The following is a 22,321-nucleotide window of genomic DNA, read 5'->3' on the forward strand; positions in this document are numbered from 1 at the left end:
CTTAATAAGGAAAACACGAAAGGCTGGATGTGACTTTTCACAAAATACCTGCAGCTATGTAGCACAACAGATAAGGCTACTGCTGCTTTAATTGGAGCTATCACTAAAACCCTATGTTTTTATACTGGCATTGTAGGCAGACATATGACTTAGTGAATGTTTAGGAAAATGGTTCAGCCTCAAAAGGAGGGTTGTAGAGACTCCTGAGAATCTCTGAATCTTTAGGGTAAGGTGCTGTCCTTGGAAACAGAAAGACTCTGCACAAATTCTAGTTCCAGTCAGACAAGAGAAATAGATGTGGAATGTCTGTATGCTGAGAGATTAAGTGTCTTCTTTATAATCCTGAATTATGTTCTGAATGCCCCTTTTTATTATCTAGTGCCTCACATGCAACTAGCATGAAAAATCAAAACGTCATTTTTGTAAATGTTTTTTTCTTGCAGTTATTTTCTGAATTCGGATGAACTTTTTAATCTTAACTTTCTTATCTCTTACTGTTTTCCTACACACATACATACCCACCCTTTCCTCTGAAATGCAACCCCAACCTCAGCTTCTCTAGCCCATTTCTTTACAAATAAGAAGGATTTATTTTTAACTTTTTTTTCTTTTTTGTGTATATGCAGTTATTCTTTGGTGCATATGGAGTTACATTTTTAAGTCACTGAATTTAGGAAGGTATAAAATATGTGTGCATGAGATGGGTTTGTAGTACCTCTATATTCTTGACTGTAACTAAAGGTAACTATAAAATAGGCTTCCTGTAGTTGCGTGGCCCTGAGATTATTTGAACATTGGAAAAAAGCCAGAATCGGCTTCCTGCTCAGGATTGCCTAGCCCCTGAATTTTCACTGGCTGAATGTGGGTACTAAGGAGAAGGATTTGCACCCTGAGAATGTGCCTCAGAAATTTGGAAAAGCGTCTGTGCCAAATGGGGAGAACTTAGAGATACAAATCTTGCTGATCGCTGAGTTCTTGGTACAGTGGTGAAGAACTTCTTAGAGGAAAGCTCTAGTGAATTTTGTAAAGAAAAACACTATGTGAAAGGAAAAGGAGAAGGTTTAGAGTATTTTTTTAAATGTCAAAATGTTGTGTTATGGCTTGTAATGCTTGGAAAAAGTTATGTGCATCTATTCTGAACATTTCAGTAAGTCCAGCTTGCCTGTCCCATTACAGGCTGGGGAGGAAGGTGAGTAATAGGTGAAGGCTTTCTTGAGAGCAGGCAAGATTATGTGTATTGAGAAGCAGAAGCCTAAATAGAGTTCAGTGGGGCAGCTTCACCAGTCTTTTGACTGAGTTGACAAAACTGCTTTTTTTTGCCCCAAACTCACTTTTATCAGAGGGATAGCAAGTCCTGTGAGAAAAGCTTCCTGGTGCTTGCAGTTATTTAAAAGCAAACAAACCAGCCAAATTCTTCAAAGAACACTCACACATTAAAAATTTGAGGCAGAACTTTAGAATTCAGCAGGAAGAATCATGACTTTCCTTGCCTTCATCAATAAGAGTATTTAAAATTTCTGAAAAAGTACTCCCAGCTTTGGGTACTGGGGCAAACAGAGTTTGTACCAGCAAGTTTACCAGAGCTTGCCGGTAAAATTACACAAGGTCATTTCCCCACGATGGCATGCTTTTGTTACCATCACTTATGTAAAATGTAAGGATTCCTTTAAGGAATTGCTACTGTCTGTTTAGCTGGTAATATGGTGACAAGTGATTTGTTTTTGTCTCCAAATCTTTTGTAATGTGCTCTTAGGTGCTTGGTTCAATACCCAGAACCAACAGAAACCCAGCCTTTGACAAAGAGCCCGTTACACACAGTCCCTCTAAATGTAATAAACAACATAGGTTACTCGTGCAATCTTTGCAGGTAGCAATTTTCACAATGGTGCATATTATTATAAACTATATTATTACCAGTGGATCTTGTATTTGGAGAGAAAGGCTGTACTGTACCATTTCTACCCTAATAATTTCTTCTCTTATTATTTTTGTAGAGTTGTTGATTTTGTTTGCCTTTCTTATGTGAATACACAAGATTGGTTCCAGAACTTTCATTGTGCCAGCCCAGATTAAATAGATGCTGGTTAGTACCATAGTCAAGAATTAAAACATGAGGGAGCAGAATAAGAAACTTTTTGTGTGTTTTTAAGTTTGCTCATCAAAAATTGATAACTTAGAATGGTTAAAATAAGAAAGCAAAAAAAAGAGATTTTTTTTTTTTAAACTAAATGTTTGTGTCAGTTGAATAAGATGCAAAATTTAGACTCTTTTACTGTACTCAGGGAGTTTCTATTCCAGATTCATATTGATATTTTGAAACTTTTTTGCAACAAAACAAAGATAACAGGCTTTCATCAACTCATATAAAATCGTAATATCTCATAAAGATCTTATTAGCATGCAGAACTGGTGGGGTTTTCTGTTCTGATTTGTTTTTCCAGGGATTTCTTTCAGACTTGTCATCACCCTCAGAATCCATTTGGCAGTGGGGGTGTATGGCAGCTGCTTTGTTACCCTCATTTCACAGGTATTCCTTAGCATCTGTCCAGGTGCTGTGGCAAGGATGGTGGTTACTTTTGGCTACCTCTATCCCCCTGCCCCTTTCTGAGGCTGGCTTTCATGGTAAAAGCAGATGTAGTAAGACAGCACCTTCTTAAAAGGTAGTCTCAATTCTTGCCTTCCCTTTTCTTCTCTCTCAAGAGCCCAAATTTGTGCTTCTGTTTCTCTGCTGACACTGGCTTTTGTCTGAAACCACTGGGAGTTGCTGCAGGGACATAGGAGAGCAGGGAACTTCAATGTAACCCCTGCAGGATCAATTTTAACCCTAAACTGCTGTGAATGTAGTGTAGAGGAGTGACACTGCAAGCAACACTGGTGGTGAGAAGTGGAGGAGTAGGGTTGCCCTCTGCGGTGCGTGTTAGATGACATGTATTTCACATCTGTGATGTAAAACTGTGGTGTAAAAGCCATTTTGGTTTCTCTTGGTTCATTGCATAGATTGAAGGAAGTGTCTCAGTGCCTCCTAAAATTAGTCCCCTTCTCTGTCATTCCAGTGGGCTGCCTTCTGGCATTTTTGGCAAGAAATATTTGGACATGCTGTAATAAGAAAAGTGAAGACATTGCTGGTGGGAACATCTATATGTGTCTTAGGAAAGATTATGAATAGAAAGAGAGGGATTTGAGCAAGAAAAGAGCCCCTCAAAAATAAGTTTGCTCAAAAGTGGTGATGGATTCTGTCATTTCTCCCCCTAGATTTGCATAGGCTGAGCACACACAGAATCCTTCTAGATAAGCATTAATGTTTAACCCTTACATTACCTTGTATCAGTTTTTCCTTTGATGGTAATATTCAAGTGCTGACAGAAAGCTTTTACCATCTGTGAAATGGGATACTCAAGAAAGAACTTTGCAGAATGCCTTGCAAGTCTGAAGGGGAAGGTTTTCTCTTCATCTCTGCCCCCTGTGCATTTGTAAGGTCTTGCCTTAATAATAAATGTGTGACCTGTTTCCCTTCCCTTCCCCTTCCCCTTCCCCTTCCCCTTCCCCTTCCCCTTCCCCTTCCCCTTCCCCTTCCCCTTCCCCTTCCCCTTCCCCTTCCCCTTCCCCTTCCCCTTCTCCTTCCCTCAATGATTTAGCCCATGGTTTAGGTTAATGGTTACAGTAAAATCAGTCTCATATGTTACATGCTTAAAGTTCTGTAATTTCTCTTAAATACAACTGTAAATGCTTGGAAGCAAAGCCATGCCAGCTATTCCTCTCATGTGCAGGTACTTTAGAGTTCAGTACCCTTTTGGTACAAGGATGTGTACAGCTTGTTGCATTTATAGACCGTGATACAGTTTTGAATCCCGTCTCACGATGCTACTGTCCCAAAACCATGTGACACATTTTTCTCTGCTGTTTCAAAGGCATGCAGGAGAGCTGGTGATAAAAAAAAAATTGTGTTAGTGCCAGCATGTTATAATGTGACTTCCAAAATAAAGCATACAGGAGAATTCCAGGAAGTCACCCAGGAGTGCTGTCTGGGTGGATTTTTTTAGCTTTCAAGTTTTATAGATAGGTAGAGCTAGTGAGGTGTAAATCTGTGTTAGTTCTTTCCCTCCCCCCCTATTTATTTATTTATTTATTTATTTATTTATTTATTTATTTATTTATGTTTCACTGAGTTGTATTGAAATGCTTTGATTTTGTTGCAGGAGTTTAAATTTTTTAAGTTTAATTATAAATATGTCACCGTAACTTTTTTTCTGTCAGAAAGTTTCTATATTTAGTTTGTTTGGGCAGTATTCTCAGTGTGTGAGCATGACTACAGCATCAACAGATATAAGAATAATGCAAAAAATCTTTACAATCTCATTTTACTGGACTGGTTCAGACTTAAAATTAAATAAAAAAATAATCCAAGTACTTAGAAAATAAATATATTCCCATCACACATTGCATCACCATGCAAAAGAAAATTTTGGAGTCTCTAAACCAATATTTTGTTGTTCTTCAGTCATTCTGTAATCTCTGATTTTATTCCTTCTTACCATTGACAGCATGTGGATGTGCATGCAATTGCAGTGTTGTAAAATTGCAAAGCCTTGTGGAGTTGAGAGTAATTTTTTCTTGGGAGGTACCAATTTTGAAGAAGGCATTCAATTTGTTCTCAACCTGCTGGTTCCTGACAATGAAGCAGATAAAATATTTCTTTCCAGCAGTAATCTCAACATTGAGATCTCGAGGGCATTACTGATACATGTGGATAATGAAGTCATTGTGATCAACTCTTTGCTGGAGACATTTCTACAGCTGACTCATTTATGCTGGCTGATTTTTTTTTTATTTTTTTATTTAAAGTTTGAATGTCTTCTCATTATAGGCACCTCTTTTTCTTACATTTATTCATTTTTCCTCTAGGAGTGTGCTGCATAAATGTCTTTAACACAATGCAATCTTTTTGACAAAATGTGTCATAATCTTCTAATTGATTCCCATAGTAACATAGCCTACTATCATTCAAAAAATAGGCAGGTGTCCTGATCATAAATTGTGTAGAGAGATGATATATTCCAATTTTTAGACAGACTCTTTTTTTTTTTGTTTTTACATGTAAGCTGGTCATGTTCTTAACCTTGTTTACAGTTTCTGCTGACAATGCTGAAGCTGCACACTGTTCCTTTACTTTAAAGGAAGATAATAAAATGAACATGGTGGTGTTTCAAATCAAGGTGAATAAAATGCCACGGTGATGCATAGGATATAGCATCACTATGCAGAAGTTAGCAGTTTTCACTGTTGAAATAATTCCTATTTCAGCACTTTAGGTGGTCACTAACTGCCACGTCACCTAAATTAAATACATTTTAGCTGCATGAGCTTGCAGACTTTTTTGTATCTATGACACAAACCTTATATATTAGGTGCTCAAAGCTAAAACAGTACTTGAAGTGAGCTTGTGACATACTATTCCTGTTTGTGGACCCCAAATTAAAGATATTATGTTGAAATATGTCAGTACTCTACCTAAGGCAGTATTGTGAACTCACTGTTCAATTTGTCGTTTCTGTTTGTTGCTGTTTTTTCTCCAGTGACTGATTCTCTATGTAGTTACCTGAATTTCAGTGTTATAGATATTTATTTTTAATGTTTATATAGAATTGATCCTTTTATTTTTTCCATTTCAAGTAATAAAAGACAATGAAAATGGTCTTGCAAACTCTCTGAAGAGAGTTAGATAAATCACTTGGTACCCCCTGGTCACTAAGCCATTACTTAGAATGATTTCTTTTGTTCCAGACAACTAACTCTCTTAATTAAAATGTAACATTTTGTAGGTATTGTGTCTCAACCTCTGGATTAGCAGCTAGTTCCAAATACTGTGCAGTTGTGATAAATTCTATTTTCTGAATTCACAGAAATAAAGTCTGCTCAAGTGGAATTAGAAAGAAAAAAAGTTTGAGAAAAACCTTTATAGCAGAATTGTAGATCATGAGCTGTGTAAGTTTCTCCATGCAGCCACCATCACTTATGGTCACAGGACAGCAGCTGAGATAAGTTGGAATTAGTTTTTGATTGTGTTGGAGTTTGGTTTGGTTTCTTCTTTGGGTTGTTTTTTTGTTGTTTTGTTTTGTTTGTTTGTTTTTAAATAAAGACAGGCCTGTAGCTATAGGGAACACTTTACTGTAAAAGCCTACTGATTTCTACATGAAGAAGTTATTATATGGTGTAATATGTCAAAGTTAGTTATTTTTATGAAAAAGTCCTTTCTGCCTTGTCATCAATATAGTGCCTTCTCCAAGCTACCTGTAGAAGACAAAGATGGGAGCAATATAAATTTTCCTATCAGAAAAAAAAAAAAATTAACAATGTACAACTGTTAACAATGTAGAAAAAGAATGCACCTGTTAAAATGAGTTGAACTTGATAAGCAGAGAGACATTTTTGTCCACTGTGTGAAAAAAAAAAAGAAAAAAGGAACAAATTTTTTAAAAAATGGTAAATTGAGTTTATGAACAAATAGAAAATCTAAGCCATGGATTGGAGAATTATTAATTAAATGGCCAAGGTTTGTGAGAGCTCCAAAAGACTTGCAGCTGGCTGGGTTTTCACTGTGTTAATTTCTCAGCAACATTTGGTCTTGCAGTAGTGGAGGTGATTGTAAAACTTCTCTCAGGTGAGTTATTTTGAGGGTTGCAGATGTTTTAAGAAAGTGTGCTTTCCTGCAGCCTCTGCAGTGTGCCCTGCCCAGCAGTCAAGCTCATCCTCCTTTATTCTGATGTTTGTCAGATGCATTTTGGGCAGGAGTAATCTATGTAGCTGATGTATAGTATGTCTGGCTGAGAATAAGCTTGCACTTACTCTTCTCCTTTGTCACAAGGAGAGCTGCTGAGGTGAGAAAAGGAAGTACCACTATGTGGTGTGCAGGCAAGAATCCCATGAGCTAAGTCCCTAATGGCAGCATTTCTCACCTAAGGCTGGGTGCACCTATGAATTGGGTAGTTAATATTGTCCTGATGTAACTTTGTTTATTGAACTTGCTATGTGAAGTCTGACCAGTGGTTAGAAGGTCTTGGAGCAATGTAGACCTAGAGGTGTGTTTTTAATAATGCTAAAGAGGAAAATATGCCACATTCTTGTTTTTTTGGCTTTGTGGGGGGGAGTTTTGGTCTTTTTGCATTTTCTAGGTTTTGGAAGCCAAGGAGAGTGCTCATCTCCCATTACTGAATTGTCCTCAATGGGTTGCACAAACTATTCAGAGCGTAGGGTTTTGTGGTTTTTTATTTGCCTTCTATGTGTTAGTCAGCAAAACCACTACGGACCAAACTGCTCACTAGAGATGGAGTGTATAGGGTGACAGACTCAGCTGTGAGTGTAGTCTGACATGCACAGAAAGAGAAAACTTAAGATCTTGTTGGAAATTTAAAAATAAACTGCAGAGGCTTTCTGTGCCTTTAAGGTTCATGATACCTCTGCTGTTCATCAGGTCTGTGCTTTCAGCTTGGCATCCCTCAATCCTCTGCATTAACCTGCTTTTTAACTGAGCAGAGGAATTTCTTATCAGGCAAGTACTGTTTTCTGTAATGCTTTCCCCTTAGTTGGCAAAGTCCCTCGTTTGTGTTAATACACCTTGTATTGGTGCTGAGGAGTGACAGGTCTTGTCAGGCTGCTATCACTCTAGAAGACAGCCAGGTGTTCTTGCAGACAGGCCAAGTCCAAAATAAACTTATTTGTCTTAAATTCTGATGGTTTTTTTTCCCCTCTCAGAGCAGTACTTCCTTACAATTTTGGAGAGTTGAATGAAATATTTCTAGTCTGTATTAAGATATGCCACATGCAGAATGATTTTTACAAAAAAATTTTAAAAAATAAAAAACAGTGTTTGGGCTCAAAGCCTCCATGGTTTGTTTTTATTTTCAAACTGTTCATAATTAATTTTGTCACCTGCTTCATGACCGCATAATTTCTTTCAGTTGTACTTCTTCAGAGGCGTAGGTATGAGAAACATCTTCTGTTTTCCCCACAACTTATAATTAAGAGACTGCAGAATTCCCTACTGTTACTGTTCTTCAGTTTCTATTCTCATTGTTCCATTTGTGGCTCAATTCCTCTATTTGAATTTAAGTTTTCGGTCACTACATCTTCTTACTTCTTTTTTTTTTTTCTGTGGGATTAACCAGCTTTTAAGACTGAGAATGTTGTTTCCCTGCTAGTACTTGACTGCCATAACTTTTTCTTCTAAATGTCATTCATGTTCTCCAAATTTTAAACAAATATTTATACTTCTTGGGGTCTTCAATACTTTTTAAACACACAAATCTCTAGAGCAGTATGTAATCTTCCATTACACAAAGAGTACTGAAGCAGTGTAGCTCCTGCAAGGAATTGACACCCTGCTTCCCCATGCCCTTCTGCCCCTATGCCATGGGTCTTGTGGTACAACTTTGCCATGATACATCCATGTGCAATCAGGAGCCCGGTGCAGAGGCACACTTCTGTACAGGTCCAGCTCCTGGCAAGCAGGGATTTACCTACCCCTTACCCCTTGGGTGTCTCAGATTGCCTGGGTGTGTCTCATGCTTGTGCTGTAACTATGCACAGCCAGTGTGGGTCAGGCACTGAACCTCAGTGCAATTCAACTAGAAAACCAGAAAGCTTGTAAGAAACATTTAGACACGCTTAAAAAGCTTTGCAAGAAATCTTCCTAGAAGAGGAAGTGAGTTTGATATAGGTGGGAGCTGAGTCAGTCTTGAGTCATTTGTGGAGAAATCTTTGCTATACTCCCTCAAACATCCAGTATTAGCTGTATTTACATCACTTTATATTTTTGTTTCTTTGAATTATGACATTTTAAAGGAACTTTGTATTCTTTTGGTTGGCCTACTTTCTTGATAGTTTTTGGTGTAATTAAAACATCCATTTTAATTTCTGAGGAGGTGAGGCTGATGTTGGGTTTCCTATAATGAATGAATGCTTTGTTATACTTGTAAAAATTAAGCTTTTTATGATTACCCTTGTTGTGTGTATTAGGTTAAGCAGTTAATACTCATCAGCATACCAAATGTATGGCTTGGTGTGAGATATTTCACAGAGCAAGCTGAACATGCAGTCACAGGGGGAAAGCACAGTGTGTGCGTGAGTGGAGGGACTTGCAGGCTATTCCTGCACAGCATTAATGTGTGCAGGTCCTGTACAAGGCACGAGTGGGCTGAGGGTGGATGAAGGCATGCACCTGTTCTGAGTGTTCTGGCAATGTGGTGACCAGCCCTCCCCTCCCCACCTCTCCAAACCCTTCTGCTGTGTAGCAAAAGTCTCTTGCAACTGGTACATCTAATGCTCAGCTCTTGTAAAAATATTTATAAATAAGATTTTATCAGGCATGCATCCAGTATTAGCTTTTCTTCCAAGATGGAACCATATGTAGAATTCTGGTTTTGTTTTGTTTTGTTTTGTTTTTTTTTTTGCTTTGAACTGATCATTAAGAGTATATGATTGCCAATAACATACAAATGAAACTACCTTCCTTTGTTTTAAACTTAGGAAGTGTTTAATCTTGGAGGGCAATGTAGTATCGTATGCATATGTTACTTGAGAATATTGGAAATTTTATGTATATTAGTTACTGTACTAATAACAATAATGACCTTTTCTGGTTGATTTCTTCGGCCTGTGAGTGCATAATTATTTGCATAGAATGTTTCATATTAAAAATATGACACAACCACTTAACTGTAGGAAGACTCGTTGAGGAGGTTGAAGCTGCATGCTTATTCTAGTCATTGGTGCCTAAATATCACACTGCATTTAATATACAATGTCATATACATACTGATGTGAGCATAATGTACTGCTAGTAGCTCAGCAGAATGAGAACTTAGTACTGATGAAATGTCAGTCTTAATTTTTTATTACTTTAGCTGTGGGCATTTTATGTCAAAACCAGAGCTGACCAAATACTGCAACATGCTATGCATGAAAACACTTTCATTTATTTAATGTCTTGCAGATGTAGAAGTGATCTTTTAATATAGACTTTCTGAGATGTTAGATGAAAACTAGAAGGGATTTCATCAGATTTAACACATTTATACATTGGCTAAAAGTATAATCAGAAAATGAGTCAGTAATTAAACTAGTTACATTGGATAAGGGATCTTAAATTTTCTGCTTAGCAAAGGAAGAAATGAAACTCACCATGCATGGTCTTTGATCAAACATTGTAGTGTATCTTAAATACCTTTTAAAATTGTGATTCATCTGGTGAATTCAACTAATTATGAGTTGAAATATTTTTTCATAGATTATTGTTTAGAACCTTATGGCTTTTCACAGAGAGTTCATGGCTGAGAAGAGGGGAACTGAGCTCAAGAAAAATTGATTGCAAGGAATACTGTGTGCCTTAGCCATATCTCCCCATAATAACTGAAGAAGGTGGGTCCTTTTTGGCAGAAATAAAGGACACAACTCTCTGGTTGAGTTGCAATGATCAGGGCAGGGAGAGGGTGGAGTGACATCACCATGCTGCCTCACCTGGCTTTGGATCTAGGTGACTGGAAGCCAAAAAATGCATCTGAGTAGGGGCTACCTGCATTGGAGCAGATGGACAGGGCCAGGCAGGAGGCAAGCTGCTGTGGTGGGTACCTAGTGAGCCTCAGCTTCCTCCAATTCTACCTCTAATCCAGGCTCAGAACATCTGAGGCATCACCTGGCTTGACTGAAGCTGAGTTTTTGTGTTGTTTATAAGCCAGGACAAACTTCTGAGAGGGTGATTTTTTTAGGGTACCTTTTCATGCATCTTCTTTTATTTTCATGCCTCATATAAGAGGTTTTTCATTTTTGGCAGACTGTCTTCTCAGGGCACTCTGAAACTAGATTATTTACTACAGGTGGACCCAGATTGCTGGGGTAAAAAAATCCAGCCACATATACTTCCTTGAAGGACGTAAATTCTATTTTAAAACTCACTGAAAGAAAAGTATTGTTGATATGTGTGATATTTTCTATGGGAATCACAACCAGAACATTAATAATGCCTTTGCTCTATCTTTTTTTACCTATCAGTGGCAAATTTTAAACTGTAAAAGTTTCAGGTTGCTGTATATACAAAAGGAAATTGTGATTTCAAATTATAATTGGAGATGTGGTTATAGAATAATGAATGGAAATAATTAATAGAAAGCTAATTGGGTAACATCAGAATAGTTTATCCTGGTATATTGGGATTGCATGCTTCAGTTGATACTTAGTGTACTTTTGGGATTTCTGGTTGCACCTCACCTCTGGTTCTGATAGTATATTGTATTATGAAGAATATTAATAATGCTGCAGAACAATTACTTGTTCATTTGCTAACTGATTAAAATTCATGCATAATTTATTTGAACTGGGAGAGACTTTATAAATAAGTCTCCTTGGCCTCGAGAGCTTAAAAACAAAATGTGTATGCTAATGTAAGAATGTGCTTTACTTCTTAACATAAAAACTTAATAGGCGATGGTCTCATTAATGTGAGGTTTTATTTGTGATAATCGTGCTCTTAATCAAAGTGTATACTTCTAAACATAGCCATATGTTTTAGATGTTTATAACTTGGAGTTGGTAATGCATAATGCTCATCAGTGATGATGTTTTCTGCTATATTCAGTGCTATACACTGACCTTAGAATGCATTAGTTTGACATTTAATATGTTAGCTCCACAGTAAATAAACTGCCCTCATTATGCCCAGCTGCATTTCTGAGCTTTGATGCAGGTAGGGATCTAAATTAATTCATAAGCACATATATTGCCAAACAAGGGTAAAACATGAATAATTAATTGAGGTACTTTCTATGGTTTTGCATATCCTGGAGCAGAAGTGGAAACACCTTGGAGCATTCACCTTTCCACTCTGGGAGGAAAAATTCAGCTCCCATTACAGCCATTATGACATAGCTATGGACTCCTGGTCTCCAAACTGAGTGGTTTGAGAAGCAGCTAATTTAGAAAAAAGCCCGCAAGATATGTGCCAAAATCTGGAAAACTTGGTTGCTCATAGAGCTGGTTTGGGATACACTGTTTGGAGCAAGCTGTGGTACCTGGAAGGGAAGCTTTGCTGCTGGAAATAGAGAAGCAGGCAGAACCAGGGAGTCAGTAGCTGAACTTCACCATGCAGGGCAGATGGGACGTCAAAGGAGGTCCACCACTCCCTACCATGTGCTCTGTCATTGACACTGGTGGGATCATCCCTGGGAGGCAGAGTACGTGCAATGTGTCTGTGTCTTAACTTCTCTTGTGTAGACTGTAAGGGTCCCCTGCTAGGGAAATCTTATGGTCTGGAGTTAAAAGTTATTTTTAATATACTGGCCATGAGATCCCCTCTACCTGCTCAGAGTTGCTGATTTGTTCTGCATCGCTGCTGTGTTAAACCCCTGTGTGCTCTGAATTTAGCATTGTTGCCTAATTAACTGAAACAAATTAGCTGAAATATGAGCCATCTGGAATGAAAATGAACCTTCCATGTTTATCACTGAATTCATTTTATTAGAAAAATACTTGTTGCTTGTGATTGTTTCTTAAAATAAATCATGCTGAGGCAATGTTTCTATGTTAACATTTCTTAGGGTAGGGGGGACCACCGCTTCCCATTTGGTCTGTCATTACCTTTTTCACATTGCAGCTGCATTGAAATCTGTAGTCAGGCAGAAGCTGATGAGAAGAGGGGATGACAAAAGACATCTCACATCCTATTGTTCACATTTCAAAATCAGTAGTAACTTACTAAAGAATAAAATATTATTGTTGTTGCCATATGTTTTTATTTTGTCATTCTCCTGGCAGCTTTGCTCAGTTCTGAGTATTCTAAATGCATGTAATAGGCATCTGTATCCTTTTCCCTAACTACATCCAGTGGATCTCAGATTAACTGCACTGATACTTATTTTTAAGAATATTCTGTGCAGGGGTTGTGTATCATCTCTTGCAGTCCTTTCTATAAGGAAAGTGCAAATGTGGCTTCAGTCAATAAAAGAAAATGTCAAGTTATTGGTATAGTAAATGATATAAATGAGCATAGTTTTTTTTTTCAGAAAAAAATCTCAAGCAGCAGCAGTATATAAATCAGACAGGATTTTGTGGTATCCAGCTGAGATTTTTAAAAAGAAAATACAGCATTGAGCAGATATCAGTTGTGCACCACTCACTTCCATCAGCTGAAATTCTCCTCAGCTCTTCTTCACTGATGTCAGTTTGAATTTGTTTCTGAGGTCTGGAATCTTTGCTGACCAAACTCTGACAACTTCCTGGGTAGAGAGCCTTCCTCTGAGTGGGCTTTCCGGCTTATGTTTTATCTCTGGCTTGTTTTTTGTCTCCCCTGCAGAGCCGCCTCGGCCGATAGCACCCCCGCAGCTGCTGGGCGTTGGGCCTACGTACTTGCTCATCCAGCTGAACGCCAACTCCATCATTGGGGACGGCCCCATTATCCTGAAAGAAGTGGAGTACCGGATGACGTCTGGGACTTGGACAGAGACCCATGCTGTCAACGCACCAACCTACAAGCTCTGGCACCTGGACCCTGACACCGAGTATGAAATCCGGGTCCTGCTCACCAGACCGGGTGAAGGTGGGACGGGGCAACCGGGGCCACCACTCATCACCAGGACCAAATGTGCCGGTGAGTGTTGCTCTGGAAAAATTAACAAAAAACCCAGATCAGTAAGAATTTGCTGTGTCCTCTTTGCCTGGTCATTGTCTAGGTTGCTAACCCTTGGAGGGTAAATTAGGAGGCGGGAAGCTGAAATCTAAGAAACCGTTTTGCTTCTTATCACGTAAGGAAGGGGACCTCTTGGTTTCTGGAAAGTCCTGACCTCCTTCATGTTACTTCACCTTCATATTTTCAATTACATTTTTAGTAAACTTTGCACATAAAGCAAATTGCATGGGAAAAAAGGATATGTTTAAGAAATAGAATAGTGCAAAAAAATAAAGTAGTGCACTTCTGCATAATTTGTCTTTTCCCAAGCAGTTATGTATGGCCTGGCAGAATCTCCAAGAACTAAAATACAAATACTAAAATCTCTAGCTATGACTGCTCTCCAGGGAAGTGGTCACAGCAGCAAGCCTGCCAGAATTCAAGAAGTGGACAATGCTCTCACACTGTTGGTGACTCTTGGGGCTCTCCTGTGCAGGACTAGGAGTAGGACTCAATGATTATTGTGGGTCCCTTCCAACTCAGGATATTCTATGATTCTCTAAATTGTACAATACAATTGAAAATACAAATAGAGTTTTTTCTACATTATTGACTACTATCACCAAAATCATGTACTGCTGAGCCCTGCAGTCTTCTTTCTGTTTCTTAGAGTGCCCCTGCATGGCCAGCACCAAGATTAAGCACTGTCAACTTGAGTTATATGCTGTTCCTTCTAAAGCTACTTAAAGTTATTTTAATCTCAGCTTTCATAAGAAGAAAGATAATACCTACATCTCATAGTTGCAGGGGAGAAAAATTATAAATTTGAATCTCAGACTGTGAGGAAAATAAGCATAAATTAAATTGTGGTGTTTTCCCTCCTAGTCTCAGGACTTCTAGGGCCTGACAGTATTTTAAAGTTGGCACAGTATTATATTTTAGCAAAGAGTGCTGATAACCATCTATTCAAAATAGCATTAATCAGAAGGACAAGCTGGTGTCTCAGGTTTCCATGTCTCATGTATGTATGTGGTTTCCATGTCTCATGTATATATGTGCATATGTGAATCAGAAATATAAATAGTTTTTTTCCACAAGTTGAAGGCAGATCTCTGATTGATGACCGCTCGTTTTGTTTACTTAAGGAAGAGTATCAGGGTCTGGATCAGAAGCCAGAAATTCTAGCAGACTAGATCAGTGGGTATGAATTCCAGAAAATTAGCGAATCTTTTTTAAAGTTGTTCATAGTACTGTCAGAAGCTGATGCACAAAGCTGGAGTAAGACTAAAGTTAAGGCATCTTTTGGAGTTCAGGATTGTTTTTATAATTTAGACTGTCTTTCCAGTAAAGATCTACGTGTCTATCTCAGTTAGGGTGTCAGTCTTTGAGATCTAAGTAAGGTTAAAGTATTGGTTTTTTGCACAGAATTGGTTTAGACATTCTTCTGAAAAAGTAGAAATTGGAAAACTGCTTCTGTTTTAAAGAGGCTGAGCCGAGACTTACAAATTGAAATGTTTAGGTTGTTTTCCAGCACTTGAAAAAATGTAACTTAATTTACCCAGGTTGTGACAGAGTAAAGATTTTTAGTGGGAGAGGAAATAATGAATTATGTGACATATTTTTAGAGGCCTGTTAGGGAAAATAATTTTATTGTGGATGTGTTTTTATTTTTAATTATATATTTTTTTAGCATAACACTCACATGTAAGGCTCCAAAATCTAGTCTGGCTTGAGAAAAAAATTCAACTCAATTTAATACACTATGAAATTAAGCAGATTAAAAAAACACTTGAGCAGAAAATTCTGAACTTTCTGTGACAGCATTATCTTAATAATAATAAAATTTCAAGCTGTTTACCTTGCAGCAAGACTGATTCTTTCTATTCCATTAAACTGAAGGCAAATAATTGTTACTATTAGCTCATTTCAGTTAGAAGAAGGTGTGCAAGCAAGGGTTTGTAAAAACTGAAATATTTTGCCCAGCATCAAAGATAAGTCAGGGACAGAACCAGATTGAATGCCCTGCTGCCTTCTCACCTGTCTGGAAAATGAGACAGACCTTCCTTTTCTGCGGTGTTCTCCCAAGGCTTCTGACAGATACCTGCAAGTCCTCATCAGTGTGATTTTCTTGATTGTATATACTTATATTTTTCTTGTAAAAGGCAAATTATAAACATAAAAATTAGTCTCTTCCAAAGCAAAGATTTATAAGAGAAGGCAAAGGCAATAATGGAATATCTCACCCTGCAGTCTCTGCTGCTGCCGGTATTGTACCAGTGACTGGCAGGTGATTTACTGTGCTATATTAGATGACATCTCTGCAGCAGTATCTTCTTTCTGGAGTTTCTTCAATTATTCCTAATTCTCATTTCTGACAAGCTCACTTATTTTTCAGACAGATACTTTCTTTTCTGTCAATGTTCTTTGTCAATTTTGCCTTTCCATAAGTTTTATACATACTAGTTCAAATTCTGATGCAAGTTATAATTGATTATCTGCTCAGTATCAGATGGAATAGTGGGAAATAAATGAATTTTTAACATGAGGTTTAACTGCTCTCTACACAGATTAAAAAGTGTGCATTAGTGAATGTTGATCTGATGAGATTGTAAGGATTGAAGTTTACACTCCAAGTAGCAGCAATAGCAAGCTCCCTGAAAAAATAATGAGAATAAGCTAGGATTCTGCTCTCTGTTTGTTTAATGCTTAAGCAAAATCAGCATTTTTTCAGATGAAGTTTAAAATACTTTCTTCCCATAATTCATTCAGTATTTATAATTTCATTATATTTCTTAATAACATACTATTGATCAGTTGTCCTCTGCTTTGCTGGAGATGTATTCTACTCCTTAGTGATTTGAGTGATGATCATACTTACCTCATTGTCATACATGCACTTTCATTATTAGATATTTAGATCATTTTCTGTCTTCCTCATAACAAAACTAGTGTCTGGTGACTCATTTACTAAATGTTTCCACTAATGCTTAACAAAATTGTTCTTTAATGATGGGATAATTCTTCCACTAGTTAAGTCCTCTGACAGCCTGTTTGTCTACTCGGCATTTCCCAGGTAATCTTTCCTGTGCTGAAGCCAAGGCATTTTGTTAGATGTGTTGTTTTATCAGTCTGTGATTAAAGAGAGCTCTGAGCAATCAAACATATGAAACCACTGAGTATTTTTAAATGGCTGAAGACTGAAACATCTGAAGCAAAACACTATTTTCTTACATTATCCTCTGTAAGAGCCAGGTGTGTGCTTTGTTATTTCCTCTTCTAAGCAGCACCGATGTTGATATGATCAAGGCATTGTGTTCTCAGCTGCTGATGCTGAAGGGTACTCCCTCCCCCTCGGTCCTCACAGGACACCTGAGTTTTATTTCATTCTGACTTCACCTCTTGCCTGGGGTCATTGCTCAGATTATTCACTTCTCCTGGATTCTAACACCAAAAGGCAGAGAGTAACACTTTAACCAGAAGTAATCCTTAAAGCTGTTTGCTGTGGCTCTGGGGTGTGTTGTCCTTCCTAGCATATCCTCTGAGTTATTATTGCCTTTCTTCCCTTGAGGGGGTAGGAGGAGAGGGGCAGGGTTTAGAAAATACGTGATAATTGAAAATTGTCCGCTTAGCCTGCTTTTTCAACTCTAAATTAGAAGTTGTTCTCTTATGTTGGCTGCTGCTTCTGAGTAACAGCTCACAGCTCAGTTTTATGATTAACTGATATTTTAGCAGCAAAGGAGGTCAATAGTTCAGCCTGTCCAGAGCTTAATATATGTACACAGTGGAATTGCTTGCTCCTACTTTACTGAAGTTCAGCACAAGGGTGTGATTTTTCAGAAAAGCATGAGGAATTGTAAAACAGTTGGAGAAAAGAGTGCTATGTGTTTTCACTCTTTTTTGGTTTCGATAATGAAATGAGTAAGGGCAGGGGGGAAGCTTTATAGCTTTAGCAGAGCTGAAAGGAAAAATATTTATCAATGATATTATTATTATTACTATTGTCATTATTGATATTTCATTGATCAAAATCATTATCCATCACAGAGACCTGATATTGGTAACAGTTAGCCTCAAGGCACGAGAGCAGGAGATGCTGGTTCAGCCATGCAACGCGGACTCATGAACACCTGCGGTTGGAGGCTCAGGAGTTGGGCTGCTTTCTGCTGCCTTTTCAAATGCAGAATGTTTGTGTACAGTTTCCATGTGTATTAATTTCAAAAACAGTATACACAGAGTACAGGATACTTCTGAATTCTCCTCTAAGAAACAAGAGAAGCAAAGCATGGAGAAATATTGAAAAACAAATGCAAACTCAAAGGCTTTTGATCATTGTCTTGGAATTTATAACAGAGGGACCCCAGAGAGGTTGCCACTGAAGAAGTGACTCTGCATGGCCATCTGGAGAGCTAAAGTTTTGTTGTGGTTACATAAAAATTGTAAATTATTTTTAAAATGAGTGGAGTGAGAGGGACATTGCAGTATAGAATCTACATGTGCTGATGTGGGATGTGTACAGTGCTACTTCACTCAGTATTTGTTGGCTTTTACATTTGCAGAGACAATGCAGCAGGTTCAGGGTGGGGACCTGGATTTGTAAGCTTTGCTGTATGCTATACAAGGGAATTTAGGATGTTGGAACATGCAGCAATGTGTTTATAAAGTTGGGTAGAGTCAACATCACAGGAGGCTCCTGGAAATACAACACTGAACAGATAAGCTGTGCTCTTCATTTGTGTCCCTTGCAGTAGTGCAACTGCAATTGGTTAAAACTTTAAAAGCTAATAAAAATACAGACAAGTGCATAATTTTCAACCATATTTTTTTAATGGGGACAGAGAAAAATATTTACCTTTATAGGAAAACAGCTGTCTTCATGTTTTGAGCAGAATTTTAATCTTATTTCTCAAAGTATTATTATTATGTACTTAGTCTATAGCTTCAAAGGCAACATGAATATATTTTGAGTGCTTAAATTATGTGTTTTTATTACTCATATTTTTGTTGTTTACTATTTGAATGCATTTCAAGGATAAGCTAAAGATGAACAACTTGAAACTAAATGAGTATGATACTTTTAAAAATTATTTTACGTTTGTCATTCCAGAAGAGCCCTCATTACACCAATATTTATAAGTTGCTGTTGTTTTTACAAATGTGTTTGTCACTTGTGACTGTTTCTGGGCTTTTGGCCAGGTAGTAATTGGAACCATTTAAGGTCTTGCTCTCAGATTCCAAATGCACCAGAGTCTTGTTCCATGTAGGTTTACCAACTGGGTATGGGGAGGTGGAGCAGGGAGATATTAAAACAATGGAAAAAGTCTGGTCTAAGGAGCTTTACCATATTCCCATTAAGACTGAATGCTAGAATTGTTACTGAGAACCATCCTGATTTGGGCCATCATCAGGCACCAGCAACCATGCTCTGCTTATTGTGCTACTTTCCACTGCTGAGATACCCATACCACTTATAGAATCCTAATGATGCTTATATCCCTGAGAAAGGAGTAGTGCAGCTGACTTACCTAGCATGAGACCAGGCAGACTGCCCAGCCAAGTTCTTGCAGATTGTGTAAATTAAGCATGGTATCCTCTTTTTCAAAGGAATTTAATGTTGATGACTCAGTTGAATTGGCAGTAAACTGCAAGTTCAGACACCAACTTCCCCTAAATTCGTTTTCAACTCTTTTATTGTTTGTTCTATTCAGCCTTGTTAATATCATTTATATGGTACTTGCAGCTGCGAGTTCCCTCTGCACTAACTTGAAACTTTCTTCCTGGAACATTGTGAGTGCTGTGAGTGGGCAGGGAGGGACAAGTAACCTACAGCAGGACATGGTTGTGGTCATTGGCACTCAGCACACTGGGCAGTCAAGGTTTTGTGGAAAAGACCTTGGTTAAAGTTACTGGCTCTCTTTCTGGTGAGGGACACAGGGTCACTTCACTTGCCCCTTCACTTTGTAGTAGAGGCAGGGGGAGGAAAAGGAGTGGCTACCAACACCACACAGAGCTCCCCTGTCTCTCAAGCAATTTCTCCATCTCTTGCCTCACCTTGGTTTGTTTGGTGGTTTTTCCCGGAGCAGAGCATGTCACAGCACACTGAAACCATCATGATTTATCCAAAGTGCATGTAACTAGTCAATAGATCACAGTTCTGAGAGGAGCACTGTCTGTGGCGAGGAAATATATTGCAGTACATTAATCCGCAGTGCCCATTCCAGCTGTAAAGGAATGGATGTGGGCAATAATTCATATTGCAGCACTTGGAAGTACTGTGGATGCACCCAGGCTAGATAACTCACAGCCTGGTTAGAGCTTCTGCAAAGTTAGGGGACTGATGTTCGCAGATTTTTAGTCTGTGTCTGCTTCTTAAAAACACGGGTGCAGGTTGAAATAATCTTTCCCTTTAAGAATACTGAAGCTCTTTTTTTGAACTGTGACTTCTATTTTTTATTTCAGCTGAAATAATTTATTTTTTTTTTTAGTATGATTGATTAGTGTGTTTGATGCTTTAGTTTGGTTTCATAATTAAGGTCTCTCAACTGCTCAGGAATGCAATATTAATTTTATAGCGAGAGTTGAGAATTGGTAAGTACACAAATAAACTTTTATAAGACTGGCTTTTATTGTATTTTCATTTATCAGTCTATTAAAAATTAATCAGGGAAAATTTTAATAAGGTTTTTTAAGTTGCTCTGATCATTGCGGCACTAAAGTGTTTTGGAAGCATACTAATTTTTCAGTTATTTTGGTGTTTTTGGTATAGTAGTGTGCATTAGATATGGAGGGCTGTGAGTAGCAGGAGTTGAAGGGTGGAAGAGGAAAGCAGTACCAGCAGCCAGTGCTGTGGCAGGGGATGTTGATGAGATTTACCAAATGCATTCAATATTTTTTCTCTCCCTCTCCGTGAGTCCCTCTCCAAAGCCATTACAGAGATATCATGTCATTCTTACCAAAAGCCCTGGCTCTTACAGGCATCAATTCTTTGGACTTTCTTCTGCTAGATAAATATTTGGATTTTTTTATTTGATTCTTGTTTGCTTTTTTATTTTTTTAACTTTGTTTCATTTCAATAGTGAGCAGCATAACTCTTTTCACCTAATTTGAACCTAGACTGTATGAAGCAGAACTGAGTGAATTTCACTCTCTTTACTTTATTTCTCAGTAAATTCTCCTGTTGGTGCTGAGAGGGGGAATGGACCATGTGATGCTTTTGTATGGAATGATAATGAAAGAGCCTCCATTTTAACAAAGAGTTGGGGAGAATATTAAGCAGCAATGGAGATCAAGTTGCACCTCAGGTGATAAGTAGGTCCAGAAATCTAAAAATGACTTTTCAAGGCTATTAGTGTTACCTGTTTTCAAATAAAAATCTGGAGCAGTCCTGGAAAGCTCCAGATGACTTGAAAAACAAACAAAATACTGACATGAAGGCTCAGCATCACCCAGTTAATTAAAAGCTTGTCATCTTGACTTTAATTCTGAACAGAATAAAGGAACAGCCAATACCAAGCTTGATTAATGAAGAATTAAGGAAATAATATAATTAGAGACAGTCAACAGATTTATAGAATGCTCTTGTCAGAATAACTTGATTTTTTAAAAATTAAATTACAGATTTGGTTAATAAAGATGCTATTGTTCTTCTCTAATGCATTTAATTTGATATAAGGCATTTTGATTAAGAAGCCAGAATAAAATCAACTCAAATAGAGAAGAACTGGCTTATATATCTAAAACTGGTTTTATGAATTAATTGAATAAACACTCCTGTTTGTACCCTATCAGGAACAGTTTCATGTAATTTATCAAGAAAATGTAACTATGATAAAGTTGACAAATTACAGAATATTATGAAACTGGTAGAAAATAAAAGCTGCTTGAAAAAAAAGACTTGAGTTCCAATTTACAGTAGTTTGAATTGGCTGAATCTTAACTATGTTTCAAGTACAACATTTACAGTATAATAAAAACAAAATAGGCCATAGGTAGAGAGTGGGAAAGTAGATCTGAGAGTCATGGATCAATAGGACTGACACTTAGGCGCTGGAACTAGAAGAGGTCCTGTAGTCCTTGTCTTGTAAACCAGAGCAAAATTTCTCACACTTTCCATAGCACTGGAGAATGATTTAAAGCTTTGAAGGTGTAATCTTGAAATTTCTTGCCAAATTAATTTTCTTCTGATCTAAGTCTTTTATCCCCATCTCTCTAACCCCTCTCCAAATCTGTTTAGCATCCTTTTCTATAGAATTAAAGGTGTGGCATTGTGCAAGAGTTTGTTTTCAGGAGGATTAGGAAACCAAAATAAAAAAAATCTGGCAGAAAGTTGAAATCTGGAAACAAAATCTTGTTGTTGATATGTGATGTGACCAGTATTATTACTGAGTTTGGAGATACAGACATGATTTAGGCAGTAATTCCTCATGGGGTTGAAATTTATTTTCCTTGTTTCACATCTCCAAATCAACTGCATAAGCCTTTTATTCCTTTGTATACTATTATTTTTCATTTCAGGTTACCTTTGAAAACTATTTCATTTTATGAATTTTGTTTTTCAGGTCATTAGTTGCTAACAGCTATTTCACTACCCTTGGAAATGACAACATGCTAAATTATCATTCAGATAATTAAACATTTCAGATACTATAACAGTACCATAAGTACATACTTTTC

General features: G+C 37.6%; 1 protein-coding gene across 2 annotated transcripts in view; it reads left to right on the top strand.

The window, feature by feature from the left end:
* Positions 1-22,321, top strand: part of PTPRK (protein tyrosine phosphatase receptor type K) — a 382,407-nt gene that overhangs the window by 207,450 nt on the left and 152,636 nt on the right. For both annotated transcript variants that reach the window (XM_088052431.1, XM_088052432.1), the window contains exon 7: positions 13,340-13,633. In XM_088052431.1, coding sequence (XP_087908557.1) covers positions 13,340-13,633 — 294 coding nt within the window. The remainder of the gene's footprint in view (positions 1-13,339; positions 13,634-22,321) is intronic.

Source organism: Pseudopodoces humilis, chromosome 3, assembly GCF_049639895.1.
Source record: "Pseudopodoces humilis isolate 2021_Gansu_Grassland_sample_001 chromosome 3, ASM4963989v1, whole genome shotgun sequence".
NCBI lineage: Eukaryota > Metazoa > Chordata > Aves > Passeriformes > Paridae > Pseudopodoces > Pseudopodoces humilis.